Source organism: Elephantulus edwardii, unplaced genomic scaffold, assembly GCF_000299155.1.
Source record: "Elephantulus edwardii isolate Elephantulus edwardi_28Jun2011 unplaced genomic scaffold, EleEdw1.0 scaffold00309, whole genome shotgun sequence".
Taxonomy (NCBI): domain Eukaryota; kingdom Metazoa; phylum Chordata; class Mammalia; order Macroscelidea; family Macroscelididae; genus Elephantulus; species Elephantulus edwardii.
Window position 1 is genome coordinate 2,500,886 of NW_006400059.1, and position 23,303 is coordinate 2,524,188.

At 45.4% G+C, this 23,303-nt stretch overlaps 1 protein-coding gene across 1 annotated transcript in view; it reads left to right on the plus strand.

Moving 5' to 3' along the window:
* The window catches only part of GALNT14 (UDP-N-acetyl-alpha-D-galactosamine:polypeptide N-acetylgalactosaminyltransferase 14 (GalNAc-T14)), a 413,330-nt gene that overhangs the window by 377,312 nt on the left and 12,715 nt on the right, over positions 1 to 23,303 (plus strand). The window contains exons 10-13 of the mRNA XM_006901133.1: positions 10,724 to 10,850; positions 12,558 to 12,650; positions 19,987 to 20,070; positions 20,872 to 21,016. Coding sequence (XP_006901195.1) covers positions 10,724 to 10,850; positions 12,558 to 12,650; positions 19,987 to 20,070; positions 20,872 to 21,016 — 449 coding nt within the window. The remainder of the gene's footprint in view (positions 1 to 10,723; positions 10,851 to 12,557; positions 12,651 to 19,986; positions 20,071 to 20,871; positions 21,017 to 23,303) is intronic.

Genomic DNA, 23,303 nt, shown 5'->3' on the forward strand with positions numbered 1-23,303 from the left:
TGATCATCCAGCAGGTTTTCAGAAACAATTAATCACATGGAAGGAGTTTGCCCAACCTTCTCCCACAGAGAGACTCACGCCATGAATTGGGATTGTAGTGCAGCTTATTGCCACTAGGCCACCAGAGCATTCTCTCTCTCTCGCTCGCTCGCTCGCTCGCTCGCTCACTCTCTCTGAGTGTGTGTGTGTGTGTGTGTGTGTGTGTGTGTGTGTGTGTGTATCACGTTGATTACATCTGTGGAAAGAATTGTTAGAGAAACCCAATATCAGCTGTGAAAACTGTCAGGAGCTAATTAAAGAACAGACCATCAATTACTTATGTGTTCAAACTAAATCCAAAGAAAATTAAATCCACAAGAACGAAAATTTTACTTTGAGACTATCCCACCTGAATTTAAAAAATATTTCAGGAACAGGTTTGAGGTCTTAGACACTAATAAATGAACACCAGATAAGCTGGGGAAGAATATCAAGAATATCATCTATGAAGAATGCAAAAGTTCATGACAAAGACTGAGGAGGAAGAAAAGACTGAGATGGATGTCAGAAGAGACACTGAATATTGCTCTAGAGCATCAAAACTCCAAAACAAAGGGAAGAAATCAGAAAGTTAAAGAACTGAACAGAATTTCAAAGACAGCTCAGGAAGACACAGTGAAGTATTATAATGAAATGTGCAAAGAGCTGGAGTCAGATAATCATAAGGGACAAACTCTCTTGGCATGTCTTAAGCTGAAGGAAATAAACAAATTCAAACCTCAAGTTGTAATACTTAAAGATGTTATGGGCAGAATATTGAATGATTCAGGAAGTATTAAAAGAAGATGGAAGTAGTACACAGAGTCCCTGTAGCAAAATGAATTGGATGATATAGAAGAATCTCATGAAATGACATGACCAAGAGGCAGTGGTGATGAAGAAGGAAATTAAAGCTGCTCTGAAGGAACTTACCAAAAAACAAGGCCCCAGGAATTGAAGGAATATCAATTTATATAATTCAGCAAACAGATGCTGCTGCCCTGGACGTGCTAACCAGGTTGTGCAAAGAAATCTGGAGGGCAACTACCTGGAAGAGATCCATATTTATTCTTATTCCAAAAAGAGTGATCCAATATAGTGTGGGAGTTATCAAACAATGTCAATATTATCACACACAAACAAAATCTTTCTGAAGATTATTTTAAAAACCGACTAAAACAGTACATTGACAGAGAACTACCAGAAGCACAGGCTGGATTTAGAAGAGGTTGTGGCACTGGGTACATCATTGCAAATGTCTGATGGATCTTTGTTGGAAGCAGAGAGTACCAGAAGGATGCCTGTGTTTCATTGACTATGCAAAGACATTTGACTGTGTGGATCACAACAAATTGCGGTTAACCTTGAAGAAAATGGGAATTCCAGATTACATGATTGTGCTCATACAAAACCTACACTTTGGACTAGGAAGCATTCCTCTGAACAGAGCAAGGAAATACTGCATGGTTCAAAATCAGGAAAGGAGTGCATCAGGGATATAGTACATCTTTATTCATTGTCAAACTATATGCAGAACAGATCATTCAGGAGTCTGGTCTTTATGAGGAGGAATGTGGTGTCGGAATTGGATGAAAACTCAACTAACAACTTGTGTTAAACAGATGACACAAGTTTCTGAAACTGAGGAAGACCTGAAGCATCTGCTGTAGAAGGTTAAGGACTGTAATCTTCAATAGAAATTGAAGCTAAACATCAAGAAAACAAAGATCCTCACCATTGGGCCAATTGGCAACACTATGATAGGTGGAGAAGAGGTTGAGATTGTTAACAATTCAGCTTGCTCAGGTCCACCATAAATACTTTTGACACCAGCAGCCAGGAGACAAAAATATGAATTGCATTACAAAAGTCTGCTGTCAGGGACTTCTCCAGAATGCTGAAAAGCAAAGATGTCAGCCTTGAGGCTAAGGTGCACCTAATCCAGGCCACAAGTACTTGCTCTGCACAAGAGAGCTGGACAGTGACTAAGGATGACAGAAGAAGAATTGATGCCTTTGAGTTGTGGTGCTAGAGTACTGAGCATACCATGGACCACCAAGAGAACAAACAGGTCTGTCCTGGAGAGGGTGAAACCAAGTTACTCTCTGGAGGCAAGGATTTTCTGTCTTGCATACTTGGGGCAGGAGGGATCAGTCCTGGGAAAAGGAAATCATCATGAATGGTGGAAGGTCAATGCAGGAGAAGACCCTGGACAAAGTGAAATGACAAAGTGACTGAGGTAGTAGAGGCAGGTGTGTAGGAGACAGTGAGATTGGCTCAGGACAGGACAGAGCTCAGAGCTGTTGTGCCTAGGGCTACTATGAGTTGCAGGCCTTGATGACACATAACTACAACATATTTTATATATGTTTTTGAGAGCTCTGGTGCCTTACTAGTAAGGAGTTGTCCTACCAACCTAAAGGAACACAGTTTGAATCTACTAGTTGCTCTGTGAGAGAACAGTCTCTTCCTGTGTAATTGGTGGTTGTTGTTGTCATGCGATGCCATCAAGTCAAGTCTGACCCATAACAAATCTATGAACAACATATCTGAACTCCATCCTATCCTGTGCCATTCTCACACTCCCTGATCTACAAAAACCCATTGCAGTAGTCAGTGTGTCAGTCCACCTGGTTGAAGATCTTTCTCTCCTTTACCAATGCACTGCCTTTCTGAACATGAGGTCCCTGTCCAAGCAATAGCCCCTCCGAGAAATTTGCCTGAAGTATGTGTAACAAAGCTTTATTATCTTTTCCTCTAAGGAGCACTCTGGATGCACTTTCTCCAAGAAATACTTGTTATTTGTCTTGCAGTCTGTGAGATGTTGAGTACTTTTCTCCAGCACTATAGCTCAATGGCTTTAATTCTTTTTCTGTCCCCTTATTCCTTTTCCAGATCTCAGATGCATAGTGAGTAATCAGAAAGACCATGGCTGGTTCAATTTACTGCCTCTGAAAACCTGCTAGGGGGGCAGCTGTGAGTTGGTTCTGACTCAGTGGTTCCTAACAGCAATAACAGCATATGTATGATACATGCATGTGCATATATGTCTAAAACCCTAATGCTATCAAGTCATTCCAAAGAGTATCAACTCTTGGAGAGCTCTCATGACCCAGTGGCAAGAAGATGCACTGCAGTCCCAGTAGTGCGCGGTTCAAATCCCCCAGATGCTCTGCTGAAGAAGGAGGAACTATCTCCTCCTGTACCAGTCAGATCTGATTTGATGGTACATGCACATACATAACTAACTAACTAACTAATGCAAAAAAGAGTATCAACTCTCCAGCAAGTTCCTGAAGCTGTAAATCTTTATAAAAGAAGGCTGCCCATCTTTTTCTGAAGGCTACCAACCTTACTGTTGAGGTTAACGACCTGGCACATTAGCACACTGTACTTACTAGTTATACACACACATACAGAGGCACACACATGCATGCGCACATTCATATTGGACTTCGTTCATATCAGGTCTCATCACATTAAATGGAGCTTACTTACATCCGATGGTTCTCTTTCCTCTTGTTTACAATGTGAGTTGTACAGTGAAAGCAGAGCCTAGGTCTGTGTAGGTAGCTTGGACATGCGGCTTTCTGTGGTTTGATTACTGGGAGGAAGTTGTCCCCTCTCCCCTGAATCCCTGTTCCTCATTCATGGTCTCAACAAGTAGACACTGTTTCTGATGTGGGAACTGGAGACCAGAGTGGGCTAACAGAAATTGCTGTGTTCAATTTGCTCTCCGATATTAATCTGAAGTTTCACGAAAGTTAGAAGACGACAGTGCCTCCAACAAGGATGGAATAATAATTACACATCTCCCTGCTAGGAATTCAAAGTGGATTTGGTTCGCTTTGACATTTATCCAAAGGTTATATGGGCACTGACCCATCGAGAACCCCCTACAAACTATGCTCAGAGACCCCACCTCCCCTCACTCATCAGAGGTGATTGCCTGAAAGCAATGACTATGCAGGATCAGGTCATTGCACGCACAAGAGCTCTAAGCTGAAGCGGAAAAGTCCACTGCTCCCGCCTCCCTCCACTTCAACACTGGTGGGCCATCAGCATTACAAGACTTTATGAAAAGCTAAGGCCCATCACTACAAATCACAGGATCTGGCTTCCAGGCCTAGGAAGAACCTGCTTCCCTCTCATCTAAAAACAAAACAAAACAGCCCCACCCAAACCAAAGCAAAGTAAATCAGTAATCCAGTATTCCAAACTATGTTCAGTCAAACATTCCAAACTACACTTCCGCCCAGAGTTCTGGTGGCCAGGTGGGTAATGAGTTGTGCTACCAAAGGCACCCTGTTCGAATCCATCAGCTATTTCACAGAAGGATGGACAATCTTTCCCATGTGATTTACAACCTCTGAAAACCTGCTAGAGGGTCAGTTATGAGTCGCTTCTGACTTGACAGCATGTAACAAGACCACCTCAACCAAAATGTGGGTGGCTTGAATGTACCCACTGACTTCACTCTAGGAATACCTGGCAATCTGGGTCTGTAAAATCTTATGGAGTGGAGCTTCTCTGTCATCAGGGTCACTAACTCAAAGTCCCTACCTGACAGAAACAACACTTGGGAATCATGACACTTTTCTGAAAGCTCGGACTGCATGTCTTATGCTGGATTCTCTAGAAAAGCAAAACCAATGAAGCATATACATCTATATACAGAAAGAAAGCTATTTATTTCTTTTCAGAAAATGGCTCACATGTTTGCGGAGGCAAGTGCCAGGTATGAAGGTCTATCTTGCTGACGTTTGTAGACCACAGATGGAGACATCGGGGAGGCAGAGTCCAGGTCACTCACAGACAGGCAGGGTTTCAGACTAATGGCTGTGGAAGCTACTGCTTCAGAGACTGGGCTGTCTAAGGTTGTTGTTTGGAAATAGGGTCACAGACAGCTGACACGCAGGCTGGTGAGTCCAAAGTCGGCAAGCATAGCAGGTCACTGTTTCAGGTGTGGAGACCATGAGCCAGACAGCCAGCTGTAGGTCTGACAAACCCTCTCTGTGGGTTGGGTTTGGGTTTGAGTTTGGTTTTGGTATGGATTTTTTGCCAGAAACTCCAAACACAAATACTACACAGATCGCACCTCATTTAATCAGGTGGCCTAGTGGTAAGAAGCTGTGCTGCAATCCCAAAGATACATGGTTCGAATCCACCAGCTAGTGTGCAGGAGAAAGATGAGCTATCTCCTCCCATGCGATTAACTGCCTCTGAAAACCTGCTGGAGGCTCAGCAATGAGTCAGTTCCAACTTGACAGCACAGAACAGCAACAATGATCCTAATTTTACAGAGCAGTTTCTAGTCTTGCCTTAACATCCTGTTGTTGAGTACTGAAGAGTCAGAACCGACCCATAGCTGACCCTACAGCAGGTTTTCAGAGACAGTTAATCACATAGGAGGAGATTGCCCATCCTTCTCCTGTGGAGCAGGTGGTGGCCTCGAAATACATGTCTTGGGGATTGCTGCGCAGCTTCTTGCCACTAGGCCACCAGTGCACATACTAATATCATGGAGTTTAGAATTTACAACACATAGAATAATGACTTTATACTGAGGACTGTGGTCACATTCACACTGATACACAGTGTCAGCCTTGACACTGTGATGGGATTTTAAATTTTATTATTTTTTGTGTGTGTGTCATCAAGCAAATCTGACTGGTACAGGAGGAGATTGCGCCTCCTTCTCCAGCAGAGCATCTGGTGGATTCGAACTGCGCTCCTCTGGGATTGCAGTGCAGCTTGTTGTCACTAGGCCACCAGAGCTCCCAAAGCATGACCTTGTTAACAGGTGTGTTCAATCAGGGTGCATCACCCAGACAAAGTAACTCATGACTCTAGAAGGAGCATGGTAATTCATTTCTCACTAACGTGTGGTCTGGATGTCTGGTCACTAGAGTAGAGACGCTCTGAATCCATATCAGGTTCCATGTTCTTGTGGGCTGCATTGGCTGACCTGCAGGAGAAATAAGAGTGAGTGAGTGAATGAGACACTTATGTGGTGCTATTGTCAGCTGGCATCCAGTTAACCCATGGAGATCCCAGGCACAGTGGCATTGGGTCACTTTGATCCATGGGACTTTCTACTGCTTGAGCTTCGAAAGTAGTTCCTCAGGTCTTTCTTCCCACCCAACTTAGTCCAAAAGTTCCACTAAAGCTTGTGCGGCACCATAGCATAGTGGCACATGGGCTTCCAGATGAGTGGTAACTACACATAAGGCTCATTGTCTGGGAACCAAACCAGGCCATCCAAACAGAAGGCAAGAATTCCATGGCTGCCCTAAAGGTGGTATTTTGCTGTTAGGTGTTGTCGAGCCTAGCACAACTCACAGCAACCCTGTGAACGACAGACCTGAGCCCTGTCGTGTCCTGGGCCATCCTCTTCATCTCTGACACGCTTGAGCCCATCCCTGCAGTCACCGTGTCAATCCACCTCTTTGAGGGTCTTCCTCTCCTTTGCTGACCCTCCACCTTTCCTAGCATGATGTCCTTTCCAAGAAATAGCCTCTCCTAACAACATGCAGAAAGTATATGAGACGAAGTTCTCCTTCCTTACTGCTGAGGAGCACTCTGGTTGCGCTTTTTCTAGGACACGTCTGTTTGTTCCTTTGACAGTCCATGGGATGTTCAGTAGTTTGCAAGTGTCTGATGTCATAATGTTTGTATCTAGAGGTATATTTCCCATTAGAGATGGTGATGTCAGAGCAGAGTGGTGTCAGAGCAAGAGTTTAAGACTTGAAGTTGGGGAGATACACTTTCATTCTAAGCTCAACAACACACAATGGCTCGTTGCCATCCAGTCAGAACTGATTCATACGCAGACCCTCCAGTGGGTTTCCAGAGGCTGCAAATTGCTCTGGAGGAGATTACCTTATTGGAGCTGTTTTGTCATTATAAAGTAAGGACATTAATGAAAATAAGGACATCTGTTTAAAAACTAATGAAAAAGGTAGTTAGGAGGACATTAATGAACTGCCATCTAAGAAAGAGTCTAATCAAGCCAAACCCAGCAGTAAATGAAACAGTCATATTCTTTAAAATGTCTGCTGACATGAGATACTCTGGGCTTTTAGACTGAAGCCACAGAAATAAAAAATAGGGCAGAAGAAGAAGGAATGGCTTTAGGGGGAGAGGGGAAGCAGCAGCATGCAGGCTGTGAGAAGGTACTGAGGTGGGGAGATGTTTTGTGTTTAGTCACAGCCAAAGCTCCTTAATGGGATCATCATCGTCCAGGAGCCACGGGAGGTTGGTGCTCAAGCCGTGGAGCAAAGTGGGAATCAGTAAGATTGAAGCAAGTCCCCAGCCTCAAGAGAACCTTGGCGTTGGATGAGTCTGCTAAAGAATGAAGACTCAGCAAGGCACGAAAGACGGCTTGGGAATGAAGAAAGAGAATGCCAGGAGCTCAGAAGGAAAGCGGAAAAGGACCAAGTTCAAGTGCTAGTACTTTGCAAGTGCACGACTGTGCTATTCGACTCAGAAAGAAGCAAAACACAGAAGAAACTGAGAAACAAGTTGTGGAGGAAGGAGGTGGGGGCTGGAGTTGAGGCATAGGTTGGAGAAATTAACTTTGCAAATGAGGAGAGACATATGTCTCATTTGAATATATGGAAAGGAAGAGACCATAGCTGAAACGTGCATATTTTTATAAGGAAGCTGGCATAAAATTTTTAGGTTATATCTAACAAGCAAGGACTTAATCTCTAGTTTTGAGGGATTACCAAGTTTTCTTTTTTGGGAACTAGAGAAAAACCAGCTTTGAGTCACCCGTGAGAAGCTGATTGAAATCAGTAGATCTCGTGCTTGTCAAGAAAAGCATAGTGAGACTCAGATTCACAGATGTACTAACATCATTTCACTGTCCAGCCCCTTCTCTGTCTATGGTGATAAGCCAATCATCATATGGAAATGGAGATATTGGGTGGCTAACTAAGCTCACTTGTTTGCTCAGTGACTGTATTAGTTTCTTGGAGCAGCTGTAACAAATATCACAGAGTGGCCTTTGAACTTCATTACCTCTGTTCTGGAAGCTAGGAGACTTAAGATCAAGGTTTCAGCCCTATTGGTCTCTTGAGGTCTCTGGTCTCTGTAGTGGCCCCCAGTATCCTTGGTGTTCCTTGGCTTCACATGGATGAAGCTTCACTTGGGTCTTCTTTCATCTGCATCTGTCTGTCTTGTCTCCTATTTTATAAGGACACTACTTAGATGGGATTAGGATCCATCCTACTCCAGTATGTTCTTGTGATAACATCCTAAGAGAACCTTTTTTTTATTTTAATGAAAGTTTATAAAGAACTTGGATTTCCATTCATTCATTGTTGCACATTTTCCTCCCTGACCCCCCTCCCCCCCCCAGTTCGCTTTTTTCTTTGGAAAAAAAAGTCCTTTCATTGTTATACAGTCCCCACCCCTCCCCCGACCACTTTACTATGCAGCTCTTATTCTGCACTCTTGTCATGCTATTAATACCTAATCATATGTTCCTTTTATACAGTTCTCTCCCTTGTCTCTTTCAATGTCATGTACATTATTTATCCCCTCTTTCCTTAGTTTCCTCCCACCTCCCATATCAGTCCTGTTCTGTAACGGTGGCATTATGCAGTATTTGTCTTTTTGTGACTGGGATATTTCATTCAGCATAATGTCCTCCTGGATCACCCATTTTGTATAATATTTCATTAGTTCTTTGTTTTTCAGTGCTGCATAATATTCCATTGTGTGAATGTACCACAGCTTCTCTATCCGTTCCTTTGTTGATGGGCATTTGGATTGTTTCCAACTCTTTGCTGTTGTGAACAAAGCCACAGTAAACATGGGTGTGCATATATCTGCTTGAGCGGCAGTTCTGGTTTCTTTGAGGGGTATTCCAGTAGTGGAATTGCTGGGTCAAATTATATTTCTATATCCAACTTTTTGAGAAAGGGCCATACTGCACAGGGAACCTTTTTTGAGCCCAAGCCTCTGCTTTGGAAACTTGGAGTGAAAGGAGAGGAAGTGCAGAAAATGGAAAGGGTAGCTCAAGGAGAGAAGACCCGTCGTAGAGAAACCAGGAGAAGCAGGCAGATGGCGCTCAGGTTGCTGGAAGCTACAGATGTATGGTAGGAAGGCATGAGAAGGCCTGCATCTCACCCAGGCTGTCTCCATTTTCCATAACTAGCCTGTCCTCCTGTACTTTAAGTGGGAGGCAGACAGGAAGTCTCACAGATAAGAAGCTGCCCTATCCTTCCATTGACAAACCCAGGAGGGCAGCCTGTGCTGGGGGTAGGCAATAAGGAGGCCCACTACAGATAATTTAAAAGCAGTAATAAGGGGAGCTCTGGTGGCCTAGTGGCAAGAAGCTGCAACTACAATCCCAGAGGTGCACGGTTCGAATCCACCAGATGCTCTGCCGGGGAAGGAGGGGCAATCTCCTCCTGTACCAGTCAGATCTGATTTGACGGTACACGCACACAAAAATAATAAAATAAAATAAAAATTTAAAAAAAAAGCAGTAATAAAACTGCTAATCATCTCTCTGCCTTTTATTACCAGCATGTGCTCACAATCCTAAACAATGTCAGTGATAAAATATTCTTCCACCAGAACCAGTACACGCCCATTCTCATTCCACATGCTGCCATTTCCACCTCCAAGAGGAGGGATCACTGCTTCAAGCCTGCCAGTGAGTGGTCTAAGAGGGGCAAGTGAAAGGCCTGGTCACAGCTGCCTCCACTGCCTCTCCACACCCACCCCTCTAGCTTCCCATAGAAGCATCAGAGGGGGGAAATGAGTTGTGTGAGCAAAAGCGCCACCCAGGGTACCCTCCCAGCAAGTTTTGAGGCTTCTAGCACTTTCCACCTCCTGGGACTGCTCTCATAGCCTCTGTCGTCAAGGGCTGTGGACCTCTGTCTGGCTCAAGTGCCTGCTGGGGCTGGTCCTCTCTGTTGGGATCTGGCTATGCAGTTGTCTGGGCAATGCCTACTTGGAAACACACTTCTCTTGATGGTCATTCCATTGAGCCCCAAATATTACAAAGTACTTCCTTAGCCAAACCAAGTGTCATTCTTCCCTAGCCTGCTTCTAACACTTGGAGGCCATATGCAGCAAATATAGTCCATCTTCCCATACAGGGACCTTCCACGTGTTTAAGAGCATCTCAAGTTGCTTATGAGTCTACTGTTTCCTAGGCTAAAGTCTCTCCCATTATCCTGTCCAGGGGTGGTGATTGTTGTTAAGTGTCGTTGAGTCAATTACAACACACAGTGGCCCTATGAATGACTGACGTGAACCCTGTCCTATCCTGTGCCATCCTCATCATCTCTGACACACTAGAGCCCGTTGCTGAAGTCACCATGTCATTCCATCTCATTGGGGGTCTTCCTCTCCTTCACTGACCCGCCATCTTTTCAAGCATGATGTCCATTTCTAAGGACTAGCGTCACCTAACTAATCCCGGCGTGTAAGCCTTCTTCACGTTAGACACAATTTCTGTGTAATCTCATGTCACCCTCTGACATAATACAGTTATCATCCTTATTTATGGATGAGGAAAACTGAGGCTGTTCAAAGAATGGGAAGACTTTGCCACCATGGCAAAACCAGATTGCTATAGGCCCCTACCGTGTCATTAGACTTGAGGTCCCATTGGCTGCGCACCTTCCTGTCTCCTGTCTCGCAAGCCAGAATTGGTGACAGGAGGCATATGACTGTCTTTCAGAAATCTCCTTCAGGGTGTGGATGTGTGGTGGCAGCCTGGAGATCCTCCCCTGCAGCCGTGTGGGGCATGTCTTCCGGAAGAAGCACCCATATGTTTTCCCGGATGGAAATGCCAATACTTATATAAAGTAAGTGAGTGTCCAGGGCATAGGTGACCATGGGTAGGAAGCGATGGTTGCAGCTATCTTGTCTGCTCTGTGAGGTTCTGGGTGGACAAAAGCCACATTGCTCTCTGGATCAGCCTGTATGGGAGGGTGACCCACACATATGACGAGGTGTAGGTCAAATCCTAACCTCCTGTTCTCCAAGTGTGGGTTTGAGCAGTAGGAAAATAAGAAACACTTTTGCCAAATCTTGACAGATAAAGAGCAGACCAAGGGGCAGGGGAGGACACACCTTCAGGACCGGCTGAGCTTTCAAGTATTTCAGAAAGGAAAGGGAAGCTTGGGGTGGCGGGCATCTCACGTGGCCACGTGGGAGATGCTGGACTGGGAGCGAGGTGCCAATGCCCAGGGGTCCAAGCATTGTCACAGAGATGGGACCATCACTGGTGGACATCCAGCCTGCCACTGGTGGGTAAATCAGTGATCGAAAGAATGTGGCACACACAAAAAAAAAGAATGTGGCACAGATGTCTCTTACATGTCCAATTTGCAGATAATTAAGCCAGTGGAAGAGCCAGCAAGGCGCTGTTAATGCCTTTGATGCACTGAGAACTGCACTGGCCGTGCAGAGCTGGATTCTAGGTCAGGCAGCTCAGAAGGCCTTCCGCTCTCCTCTGACAAATGCCTCCTCCCCATCACAGAACCAGGTAGCTGGAGGAGCGAGTCCCAATGAGGTCCCAAGTTCACTTCCCTGGGCCTTGGCAGATGCCACTTACTCCCATGCTGCATTGGGCATTAATTGTTCCTGTTCCTTCTCCTTTATACTCTGGAGCTTTTCCTGGCACCTCTACAACCCTGACTGCATCACAGTGTCCACCTCGCTCCTTAGCACTTTTTCTGTGACCTTTGGGCTTAGACTCAGAACAAATAACCTGATTGAAAAATCTGAAGCGTTCAGATAGAGTACCTGAAAAAGAGACGGCTTGATTACTTAATCCTTTACACCTGCACCAAGCTAATAGCCTGGCCTCCGAGGACCTGTCAGTGGTTGACGCTGCCTTTGGGGAGCCTGTGACCTCAGCGTTGCCCCCAAGTAAAGGAAGCATCTGAGAGCACAGGCCCACAGGCGACCAGTGGTGACACGTGCGACATGAGCCCTAACTATTCACACTTGATCTCTGGCAGCACAGGGATATCCAGGACCTCCTGTCCCTATTATAATGAGGGCAGTACAAGTTCAGTTTCTGGTGTGATTCATCTGGCCCGTACCTTTGTTGTCGTTGTAAGGTGCTGCAAGTCAAGGAGGACTCATAGCGAGTCAATGAACAACAGATCTGAGCCCTGTCCTATCCTGTCCCATCTCACCATCTGACACACCTGAGCCTACTGCTGCAGTCGCTGTGTCAATCTATCTCATTGAGGATCTTCCTCTTTTACAGATCCTCCACCTTTCCAAGCATGATGTCCCTTTCCAAGGAATAGGCCTTTCTAGCAACATGCTCTATGTGTGTATTTATCATAATAAACCCTAGGTCTTGGAGTAAAAACCCATTTGGAGATTAATGTGGCATGATTTGGGATCCGAGCCTGGCAAAGACAATGTTAGCGGGTTGTGGTGTCTGTGCCACGTGGATGTCTAGGTGGTGTTACCCACTTGGCCACATGTGTGCATTTTTGATAGAATGTGCCACAGTCCTCTCCTCCCCTTTCTGACACTTCTTGTCTCCCTAGGAACACCAAGCGGACAGCTGAGGTATGGATGGATGAATACAAACAGTACTATTATGCTGCCAGGCCTTTTGCACTAGAGAGGCCCTTTGGGAAGTAAGTATCTTTCTAGTTGAAGAATGCAGTTGTTGTTGTTGTTCAGGGCTCTTGAATCAACTATGACTCATAGAGACTCTGTGAACCATGGACCTGGACCTTGTCCTGTCCTGGGTCATCCTCAGCATCCACACTGTGTCAGTGTGTTGAGGATCTTCCCCTCCTTCACTGATCCCATACCTTCCCACGCATGAAGCACTTTTCCAAGGATTCGCTCTTCCCAGCAACATGCCCAGAGTATACAAGGTGAGGTTTCCCTATCCACGCCTTTAAGGAGCCCCCTGCTACACCTTGCCCAAGACATATTTGTCCTTTGGCAGGCCAGAGGATATGCGTCACTCTTTTCTAACACCACAACTCAAAGGCATTAGTTCTTCTGTAATCTTTTTCTTCACTGTTCAACTTTCAGCCGCATAGCAAGTAATTGAAAAGATTATGGTTTGAATCGGTGCACTTTATTCTTCAAACTGACATCATTGCTTTTCAGCACTTTGGAGAGGTCCCTGACAACAGACTTTCCCAATGCAACATGTCTCGATTTTTTGACTGCTGGTACCAAGGGTGTTGATTATGGATCCAAGAAAAAGGAAAACGAAAAAGAAAAAAGAAAAGCCACATAGGTCTGTGACAAGCAGGCCCTGACAGGTCTATAGGATAACGGTTTACTCAGGGGTCTCCCCAAGCCTCGGAGTTCTGCCAGGACTGAGGAGAATGACTCTCCTGCCTCCTATTCCTACAGTCTACCCCATCCTGGGAATGGAGCACAGAAATTTAGGACCTTTTGTGGAATTATTATCTGGAAACCTACAGGGAGGTGAATTCTTCCAGAAATGAAGAAGACTGGGTTAAACACCTGTGTCCCTTCCAGGTCTGTCAGTGTTCCTGCGGTCTTCCTCTTGTTTCCTGGACACACAGCCCCACATTTCCCTTCTTCCTCAGAGCAAGAAGATGCAGACAGGTGTCTGCAACAGCAACACTCCATCCTCATGGGAATAGACACAGAAAGAGAGAGAATATTTAACACTTGATCCCGTTACATAAGTGATTAATCCTCCCAAATCTCTGTGTGTGGGTTAATTATCCCTGTTTTACAGACTAGAAGAATCAGGCTTAAGCAAGTGAAGAAACATTTCGTAGATCACACGTTGTAAGAGAAGGATGGTAACCAAAACCAGGCTTAGCTAGGTTTGGTAAGAGAGGATTTGGTAACACATGATTGGTGATGGGTGCCTCACATGGTTAATGTAATTTATGACACTAAACCCTGTTGTTGTTGTTAAGTGCTGTCGAGTTGTAGGTGACTCACAGCGACCCTGTGAACGAAAGTCCTCGACACTTGTGTGATTTTCATCCTCTCTCCAGGATCATAGGGTTTCCAGAGGCAACCTATTTATGGAAGTGGATGCCGCTCCTGCTTCCAAGCTTGTTTTAATCGGGGAGCTCCACCAAACACTGTCCACCATGGGTAACCATTATTACATTTGACACGTCAGTGTCACAGTATTCAGCTTCACAGCAACCACAAGTTACCACTGTACAGCAAGTGGACACACCAGGGCTATATGACCTAGAAGAATGTTTGACCAAAAACAATGAAAAACAGGTCTGAGGGCCGTGGATTAGAGTCACCCACCTTTGGTTTGGCAGCATCACTTTTGGTCCACTAGGCCTACTGGTCTCTCTCTATGTTGTTAAGTGCTATTGAGTCATAAGCGACTCCTAACGACCCTATGAACGAAAGTCCTCAACACTTGCATGACTTTCATCCTCTCTCCAGGTTCATAGGGTTTCCAGAGGCAAGCTATTACGGAAGTGGATGCCACTCCTGCTTCCAAGCTTGTTTTAATCAGGGAGCTCCACCCAACACCGTCCACCATGGGTAACCATTATTGCACTTGACACATCAGTGTCTCAGTGTTCAGCTTCACAGCGACCACAGGTTACCTCTGTACAGCAAGTGGACACACCAGGGCTTTATGACCTAGAAGAATGTTTAAACCCTGTACCTGAAAAATTTTAATTGTAAATATTTTATAAACAAAATATGTAATTGGCAACTGATATTTCTACATTCATTTATGGCTTATAACAGCACAACAACAATTAGAATATATGCTATAAATACATGCATGGGTGGTGGTGGTGTTCTTAGGTGCTGTCTAGTCAGCTATGACTCATAGCGACACTAAGAACAGCAGAGATGAGCCTTGCCCTATCGTGTGCCACCCTTACTGTCTCTGATATGCCCAAGCCCACCATTGTAACAGTCACTGTGTCATTCCTCTTGATGTCTCTTTCTCTGACATCCACCTTTGTCAGCATGTCATTTTCCAAGTACTAGTCCCTCCTAACAGCATACCCAAAGTATGTGTGATGAAATTTCACCATCTGTGCCTTTATGTTGTTGTGTGCTATCAAGTCAGAACCCACTCAGAGCTGACCCTCTAGCAGGTTTTCAGAGGTAGTAAATCACATGGGAGGAGATGACCCAACTTCCTCCCATGAAGCAGCTATTGGATTTAAACCATGTGTCTTTGGGATGGAACTATAGCTTCTTCCCACTAGGCCTTGCCTCTAAAATAAAGGAGAAAAGAGAGAAATATAGGATTAAAGCATATGGTTCAAACAGAAAAACCAAAACATTTCATAACCCAGAGCTGGTTTGAGTAGAAAAAAATTACAACTTCATTCATATTATCATTTGCATTTCTTTGGGGGTAAACAATAACTAGTTGCATAAACTTGAACAGGTAGGTTTTCTGCAGCCCAAACTTAATTAGTTAGGTGTCACTATCTGTTTGCTGGCAACCAACAGCGACACCCTGATGGGGGTAAGCATGATGGAGATACACCACTCTGGGAGAGGATCAGAGAATCAATCCAGCTCAACTTAATTGGGGACTGCAGCACACTTATACATGAACAAGTAAACAGAAAGACAGGATAGGGTTGGCTTACAGACGTGGGACAGGCAGATTGGATCGAAAAACCTCAGCCTCCTGCAGACCACTCCCAGCTCAACAGAGATGCAGCAGCCAACTTTTCAGGTGGCGAGCTTTCTCAAGCCAGTACAGCCAAATACAGGGGAGCTTTCTCTACCCCATATTAAAGGCTGTTGGGAGGCTTACACTTATCTGGAGCTTAGGTGATCTATCCTAGCCAGAGACCCTCCCTTCCTCCCCAACATTCCCCAAGAGTTAGGCCCTTGAAGTTTAGATCTGCTGTGCCAGCCAAATGATTTCCACCTCTACAGTCATAAATTCATCTAGCCCTCTGTTTCTTTTACTCAAAACCTCTCAAGTCATTACTTCTCATTCCTTATTAGAACTTAAAATCTACTGGCCTTCCTTCCCCTCTTGAACTCTGTTCATCTTCAGCTCAGGTTCCACATTCTTGCTTAAAGAGACTGTTTAAAAGATTGTCTTTGTATGTCTTTGGGCCCAATGGTCATCTATCAATATCCTCTTAACAAAGTTTTCTCAACCCTGGCAAAGCTTCCTCAACTCCATTCCCTGGTGTTCACTGCACTTGGGAAATACAGCCATGCCCATCAGCTGTGGTGAGGCATCAGAATGCCCACTGATCTGCCACTTACCTGTTCATCATTCTGTCTCCATTTCTACTTCCACTTCCTCTATATTCACTAAACCATGACCTCTTTGCACTCTCAGTAGATGATCCCCCTTCTGCTCTACATCCTTCTCTTTTTCCTTTCAAAGGACAAGTTGTGCTTGCTGCTGTGTTAGACCAGCACTCCACCTGTACTCGATTCATTCCACCATTCATGCCTGGGTTCATTCATAAATCAACATGTAGAGAGTACCCCCTGCCTGCACTCATCTCCTGCCTCCTGGAGCAGAGCTTCTCAAACTTTAATGTACAGGTCCATCTCCTGGGGATCTTGTTAAAATATGGATTCTGATTCAGGAGGTCTGCATTACTAACAAGCTCCTGGGGTGCATGGTGCTGCTTGTTTGAGGACCATCATTAGAGAAGCAAGATTTAAGAGGATGGTTCCCAAACTTGTCAGCACATTGGAATCACCTATGTAGCTTAAAAATTATGAGACCTATATTCCTATCTGCAGAAAGTTGATTTAACTTAGTGTAGGACGTAGTCTGTGCTGTGGAATTTCTAAACACCCTGAGGTGACTCTAGTGTGTGACTGGAATGCTGACCCCTCTACTAGAGGCCTTCATGTTTCAGATGCCTCTTCTTGCCCTGACCTCTAGTCTTTTTTCTATTGCAACTCTTCCCCTTAGTATTTAAGTTTATTCTAGTATCTCATATCTTAAAAAAAAAAAGTAGGGAGGGAAAGAAGGAAGAAACAAGCTACAGAATCCTCTGTCCCTCCAACCTCGCCCAGCCCCTACACCTCTGTCCCTTTATGCTCCTAGAGTCAAGCTTGATGTCACAGTTGTATGCACGTCCAGCTCCTTGTGACCCTCCTTCCTCCCTGATGGCCTTTGAGGCTCTGCCCCACTCACTTCTGGCCCTGTGAGACTCTGTCCCACTTCTCAGTTGGCTCTACCCAGCTCCTTGTTTTGTCTGTGAGCCCCTTGCTTGGACTTTTCACCATCACACTGCTTTGCTACCTCTCAGCATGAGACATCATGGTTTCTGTCCCCTCTCTACTCCTCAGAGCCTAGGACTTCCCTAAACTGCAATATTGGCTCCAATCCTTCTACCAGCCCCTGCAGCTCCCCGCTCATTCCAATTTTCAGCTCATTTCCTCATCCTGTCTCTTGCATCTTGTTCTTCCCAAGCATCTGTCATAAACCTTCTTCTCTTCCTACTGTACATTCTGCCTGGTGCCAGCCACCATATCTGTGCTGTGATTCTCCACCTCTTTCTGTAATCCAGCTCTCTTCTCTAAACCCCAGACTCTTCCAATCGAACTATCACCTGGACATCTCCACCTGGATGTCTCCCAGGATCCTCTAACCCACCAAGTACTAAATCCAGTTTGTCCCCAAATTTGCTCCGTACCCTGTATTCCCCACCTCATTGCACCATCTTCTTTGTATCCTGTCGTCCAAGTCGGAAGCCTGGTGCAGTCCTTGAGTCTTCCCTCCCCTGCACAAGGTACTCTCCTAGTCAGTAACATTGCTTCCTGCAGGAATTGACTAGTCAGGTCTTTGGCAAACACTGAATATTCAGCATTTTTTTTAATTTTATTTCATTAATTTTAATGAACATTTACAGAGATTTTGGGTTTCCATTCATTCATTGTTGCACTATTTTCTCTACACACCCTCAGTTCGTTCCTCTCTTTTTTCCCCCTTGAAAGTCTGTTTTAACTATCCCATTTCCACAGTGCTTGTCAAAGCCAGTTCTGATTAATCTCCTTTGTCAGTGTGTCCTTTGCCATTCCCTATCACTCCTCCCTGAGAGAGATTTCACCGATTTATAAGGAAAAGGAGATGGCGTATTCTCTTAGCTACTTCCTGCTGAAAATGGACGCTGTAGGTTTCAGGGTGAAGATCTTCTCTCACTACTCTAGAGGGCCCCTTTGGAAATAGGAAACACGTAGACTATTGTGGAGATTGATTTTGGAATTTAGTCGCACTGTTAATAATATTCAGCATTTTAAACCAATGGACATAAGTTCTATCTTCACAGGGCTTATCATCTGGTGATAAATGAAAGCTATAAACACATATGTTTATGGACAACCCTTTTACTTACCAGTGTAGTTAGTGTTCTAGGAGAAGTTCTGGTTCTAGGGAGCACCTGGTCCCGTCTTGTGAACCGAGTCAGGGGAAGAAGTGGAGATGGAAGTGGATGAGGTTAGCAAGGTGTGGATGGGACCTGAGTGATTGTTGGTGGCACCAGTAGAGACAAGTGGAGGAATTTGGATGCGTCACCTCTCTCTACATCCACTCCCTCCTCTGTACTTTGAAAGCACCCTCAGCATCTCATGTTCTACAACCATCACCTGCCTGCTTTCCCCTGTCCCCAGTCTCCCCCCATCAGACCCATTCGCCACTGTCCAGCAGTAAAATACCCTTAAAATACAAATAGCAATTCTCTGTCCAGATCCCAACAATTGCAACCCATTTCCTTTATTTATTTTTCTTTCTTTTAAGTGCCATCAAGTCGTAGGTGAGTCATAGAGACCATATGAATGAAAGACCTGAACACTTGTATAACTTTCATCATTTCTCCAAATTCATAGAGTTTACAGAGGCAAGCTGTTTTGGAAGTGGACCTCACTCCAGCTTCCAATATTTTTTTAATTATTATTTTAATGAAAACGTAGAGAAAAAAGTGGTTTCCCATCCTATAGCTCATACATACTGTGCTTGGTGGCATTGATTACAATCCCCACATTGAAATGGCATTTCTTTCCTATGTCTCTCATTTCCATTTGTCCTCCTTTCCCATCCTGCAGTTTGAGCTTTATCTTTGGGTAAAAACTGCCCTATGGATCTTGTTTGGTTGATCATTCTACTCCCTCCCTCAAATCATTGAGGATATTATAGGTCTATGTGTTATTTGGCTGAACTTGACAATGACTCACAAGGCCCTTTATCCTGAGTCCCTGTCTTAGTCCTACTCGTGTCCCTCTTCAGTTCCCCTCACATGGACACATTATTTAAACCCCTATGATGCTACTTTTGTCAACAGACCTCTATCTCTTTCTGTTCTTTAAATGCACTGAGTTTTCTTTGCATTACCGTGTCTGTAAAAGCAGCCCCTTCTCTCACACTCTTTCTACTTTGTCTGCATAACATCCATTCTTCCTCAACTTGAACCACGGTCGACCCAGCAAGTGAGGGCACAGCTCGTCCTGTACACCCACCCTATTCCCACGTGCAGTGTGTTTCTTGTACCTTCTTTTTATTTAAATATTTTCCATCGTATTCCAACTCAGGGACACTGTCTGACATAGAGAAGATACTCAGTAAATATTTAATTAACAGATCCATGCCCAGCCTATGGAGAGGAGGGTTCTTTGAGACTGGGACTGTGGTAGGTGGTATTTTGACTGCAGAATCCAAAGACATTGTACGGAGACCCAGAGTCCTGGAGTGAATTTAATACAATTCAATGAATGTTCTCACAGCTGTGTGTTTAGCGAAAAGTGAAAACACCTCCAATTCCATTTTCAAGTCAAGGTGTCGATTCTCAGTGTTATCATTGTGCTGTGGTAAAATGTTGCTAAGTGTTTCCATAGCTAGATCCAGAGCTAGAGAAGCCTCTGCTTGTAGGATTTCTCTGGCACTCCCAGGAGGGACATGGCGCAGAGGTGAGCCCCCTGTGCAGCCTGGGCGGGCACTGCAGGTGGCTCACTCACAAACTGTTCTATTCTCTCGTGTCTCTTCACCGACAGTGTTGAGAGCAGGAAGAATCTGAGGAGCACTCTACATTGTGAGACGTTCAAGTGGTATCTGGAGAATGTCTACCCAGAACTCAGGTATCCTCCCACCTCTTTGACCCTTTGCTGGGCTACTGGATGAGGTTCTCAGCTAATCTGCAAAAAGCAGCCAGTGGTCACCTGGAGGAGACGCTAAGACTTAAAATCTGGAAATACCAGTTTACTACTTTTATCCTGAATCCAAAGAGGGAATTACACTTCATAAGTTGTTTTGGTTAACTGCTGTAGAGTTGGCCCCTGCTTTAAAGTGACTCCTATACACAGTAGAATAAAACCCTGCACTGTCCCCATGACTGAGGAGCAGAGCATTGTGCTTCATAGAGTTTTCACTGGCTGATTTTTGCGATTATATTGCCAGGCCTTTCTTTCTAGTCTTAGTCGGAAATCCCAGCTGAAAGCTCCCCTGCAGTATAACAACATGCATGTCTCTACTGTGTGGAGCAATTGAACCTCGGTTTTCCTGCATAAACGCGCACATTCTACCGCTGAACCACCAGGGCCCCCTCTAATTCATCCACAGGTTGCAGGACTTTAGTTAGCTAGTAGTATTTTTCAGCAACTGAGATCTTGAACCCCTGGTTGCAGTGTGAGGGCATGGGCTCGTGGCTGATGCTGGCTACATTGCAGAAATCCCATCTACCCAGCAGCTTCTGACTTGCCTTGTTGGCTTGTTCTAAGCGGCACCTGCCCCTCTCCCCAGTGGTGCGTGACTGCGGAAACGTACAGCACAGCCTCTCGAGATGCCCTGCTTTCCCCAGCTCGCTCTGTGGTATCTCCAGCTGCTAACAGTGCTGCTCCAAGAGCAGAGGAGTCTCACACCTCCTGTGGTTTTCCCTCCAGGATCCCCAAGGACTCTTCGATCCAGAAGGGCAGCATCCGGCAGAGGCACAGGTGCCTGGAGACAAAAAAGTCAAAAAACCAAGAGACCCCCAGCCTGAAATTAAGCCCCTGTATCAAGACCAAAGGCGAGGAAGCAAAGTCACAGGTAAGGTACCTAGCTGGGCGGTGGAACAGTGTGCGTTAGAGGATGGAGGTGGCAGGTCACAATTACCTGGTTATTATACGTGATACCAGGTTATACCAGGGGCCAGGAGAGCCTGGAGCTTGTGAAGCCCTTGCACTGTGCACCTGCCTTTACTCCTCTCGACTTCCAAATGCATAGAACATATCTGAAAGATGAAGTAGGCAGTATGCTCATGCCTATAGGAAAGTGCCCATTAAATTGTTGTTGTTGTTAGGTGCTGTCAGGTCAACTCTGTCTCCTAATGACCTAAGAAACAGAGCTGCACCTTGTGGGCACCATCCTCCCATCCCTGGTGCGCTCAAGGCCATTGTAACCATCGGTCACTGTGTGACAGTCAGTCCGTCTTGTTGAGTGAGGGTCTTCCTCTCTCTAACCCCTCTACCTTCCCAGCATGGTATCTTTTCCCAAGAACTGGTTCCTCCTGACAACACTAAGTTAGCAGGAGTTAAATGAGGCTTTCATTGGTGACCTACCTGCTGGCAATAAACGTGGACCAGATCAGGCAGCATGAGAGACATCGCCACCTTGCAAATGTGAAAAGGGAATAGGGAAGAACTTGGTGCTGGGGACACAACCTCCAGAGTGAAGTGCCTCGTACGAGAGTCTCCTTCAAGTTTACTCCCACTTCCAGGTGGACACAGATTTGGCACAGCCATCACCAGCATCCACTCTCCTACCTCCAGGCAACACCTCTTACATGCCAGTGGCTGCATTTCTCCTATCTCTGCTCCCTCGCCCAGATCTAAAGAAGACTGTAGGCCCTCCTCTGAAAGATTCGCTTGGACCTTACTTCATTCACCCAACAGAACACTCTTTATTCTTTTCTCCACTCTATGGATGGAACTGTTTATTTTAAGTTCATTGTCAAATCTATGATCCTATCTTCCCCTCCATAACTTTACTAGTCACCCATTCTTTGGACTTGTTCCTAGAAGGGGCTGTTCCTTGGAGGAGAGAGACATCATGCTTGGAAAGGCAGAGGGTCAGCAAAAGAGAGGAAGACCCTCAATGAGGTGGATTGACACAGTGACTGCAGCGGTGAGCCCAGAGATGATGAGGATGGCACAAGATAGAACAGAGTTCAGAGCTGTTGTTCATAGCATCGCTAAGAGTCGTGCTTGACTTGGCTGCACCTACCAATATCAGGTCACCTCTAATTCATTACAACCCCACATGTGTCAGTGTGGCTGAGTTCTGGGAAGCAGATCACCAAGTCTTTCTTTCTAGGCACCTCTGGGTTGGCTTGAATGCTTAACCTCTCACTAAGCAGTCAAGTCCCTTGACAGCTTGAGGGGCTCTCTGTAACACTTAGCACTGGCTGAGTCAAGCACACCCCTCTTAGACCACCTCTCCTGCCTTCTGGAGCATCATGTGATCCCAATTATCCTATGTCCCTGTTCTCTCCCTCTCTGTTCTCTTTCAGGCTTTTACTGAGGGTCACTGTTATTTTCCCTTTAGACTGTTTCTTGGAGATTTCATCCATGTTTCGGGCTTTGGCAAGCCCTGTTTCAAGGATACACAAAATCTGTGTCTTCTTCTATCTCTGAATTTGCTCATTCATTAATTGAAATCCCTTTGTAGATATGCGAGGCAGACAGTGAGCAACTAGCTTCCACGTATGCTGGCCTCTGCTAGCTGTGATTATACAGTGTGGAAGCTGGTTTGCAAGCTTCCAAGAGCCCGCAAGAGTGCAAAATCAAGCAAGGAAGCAACCGTGATGCTTTCGTTTCTATCCAAGACAGAGTTTTCTCTAGGGTGGTAAAGAAACACCAAGAAATGGCCTGCAAATGATGCTTCAGAAACAGCAGGTTTTCCCCGAAGTCTTGAGAATGAGTCCTGAATGATGGATAGAAATTGGCCAGGCTTGGAAGGGGAGAGGAGCAGGAGCTGTGAGGTGATACCTTTGGGAGCTGCCAGGGGCACTTGACGGGAGAGGTTGCGTGAGAACAGGGCAGGGTGAGGCTGAGGAGAAACAAGAGCCAGATCACGTTGTTTCTGCTTTACTAAGGAGGCTGGGCTTTAACCTAGAGGGGAAATGAATGGATCCCAGGAGAAGGTTTGGGGACTCCCAGGTTTGCCCTGCTATCTCCTCTTCCCACTTACACATCGGGTAATTGAATGAATCCTCAGCCGTGTGAAACTCAACAGATAGGGCCTGAATACCTATCAGCATCTCATCTCTTCACCGTTTAGATCCCACAAATCCTCTCCATATGCCCCCCTTCCCAGCACCAAGATTCCAATCCAG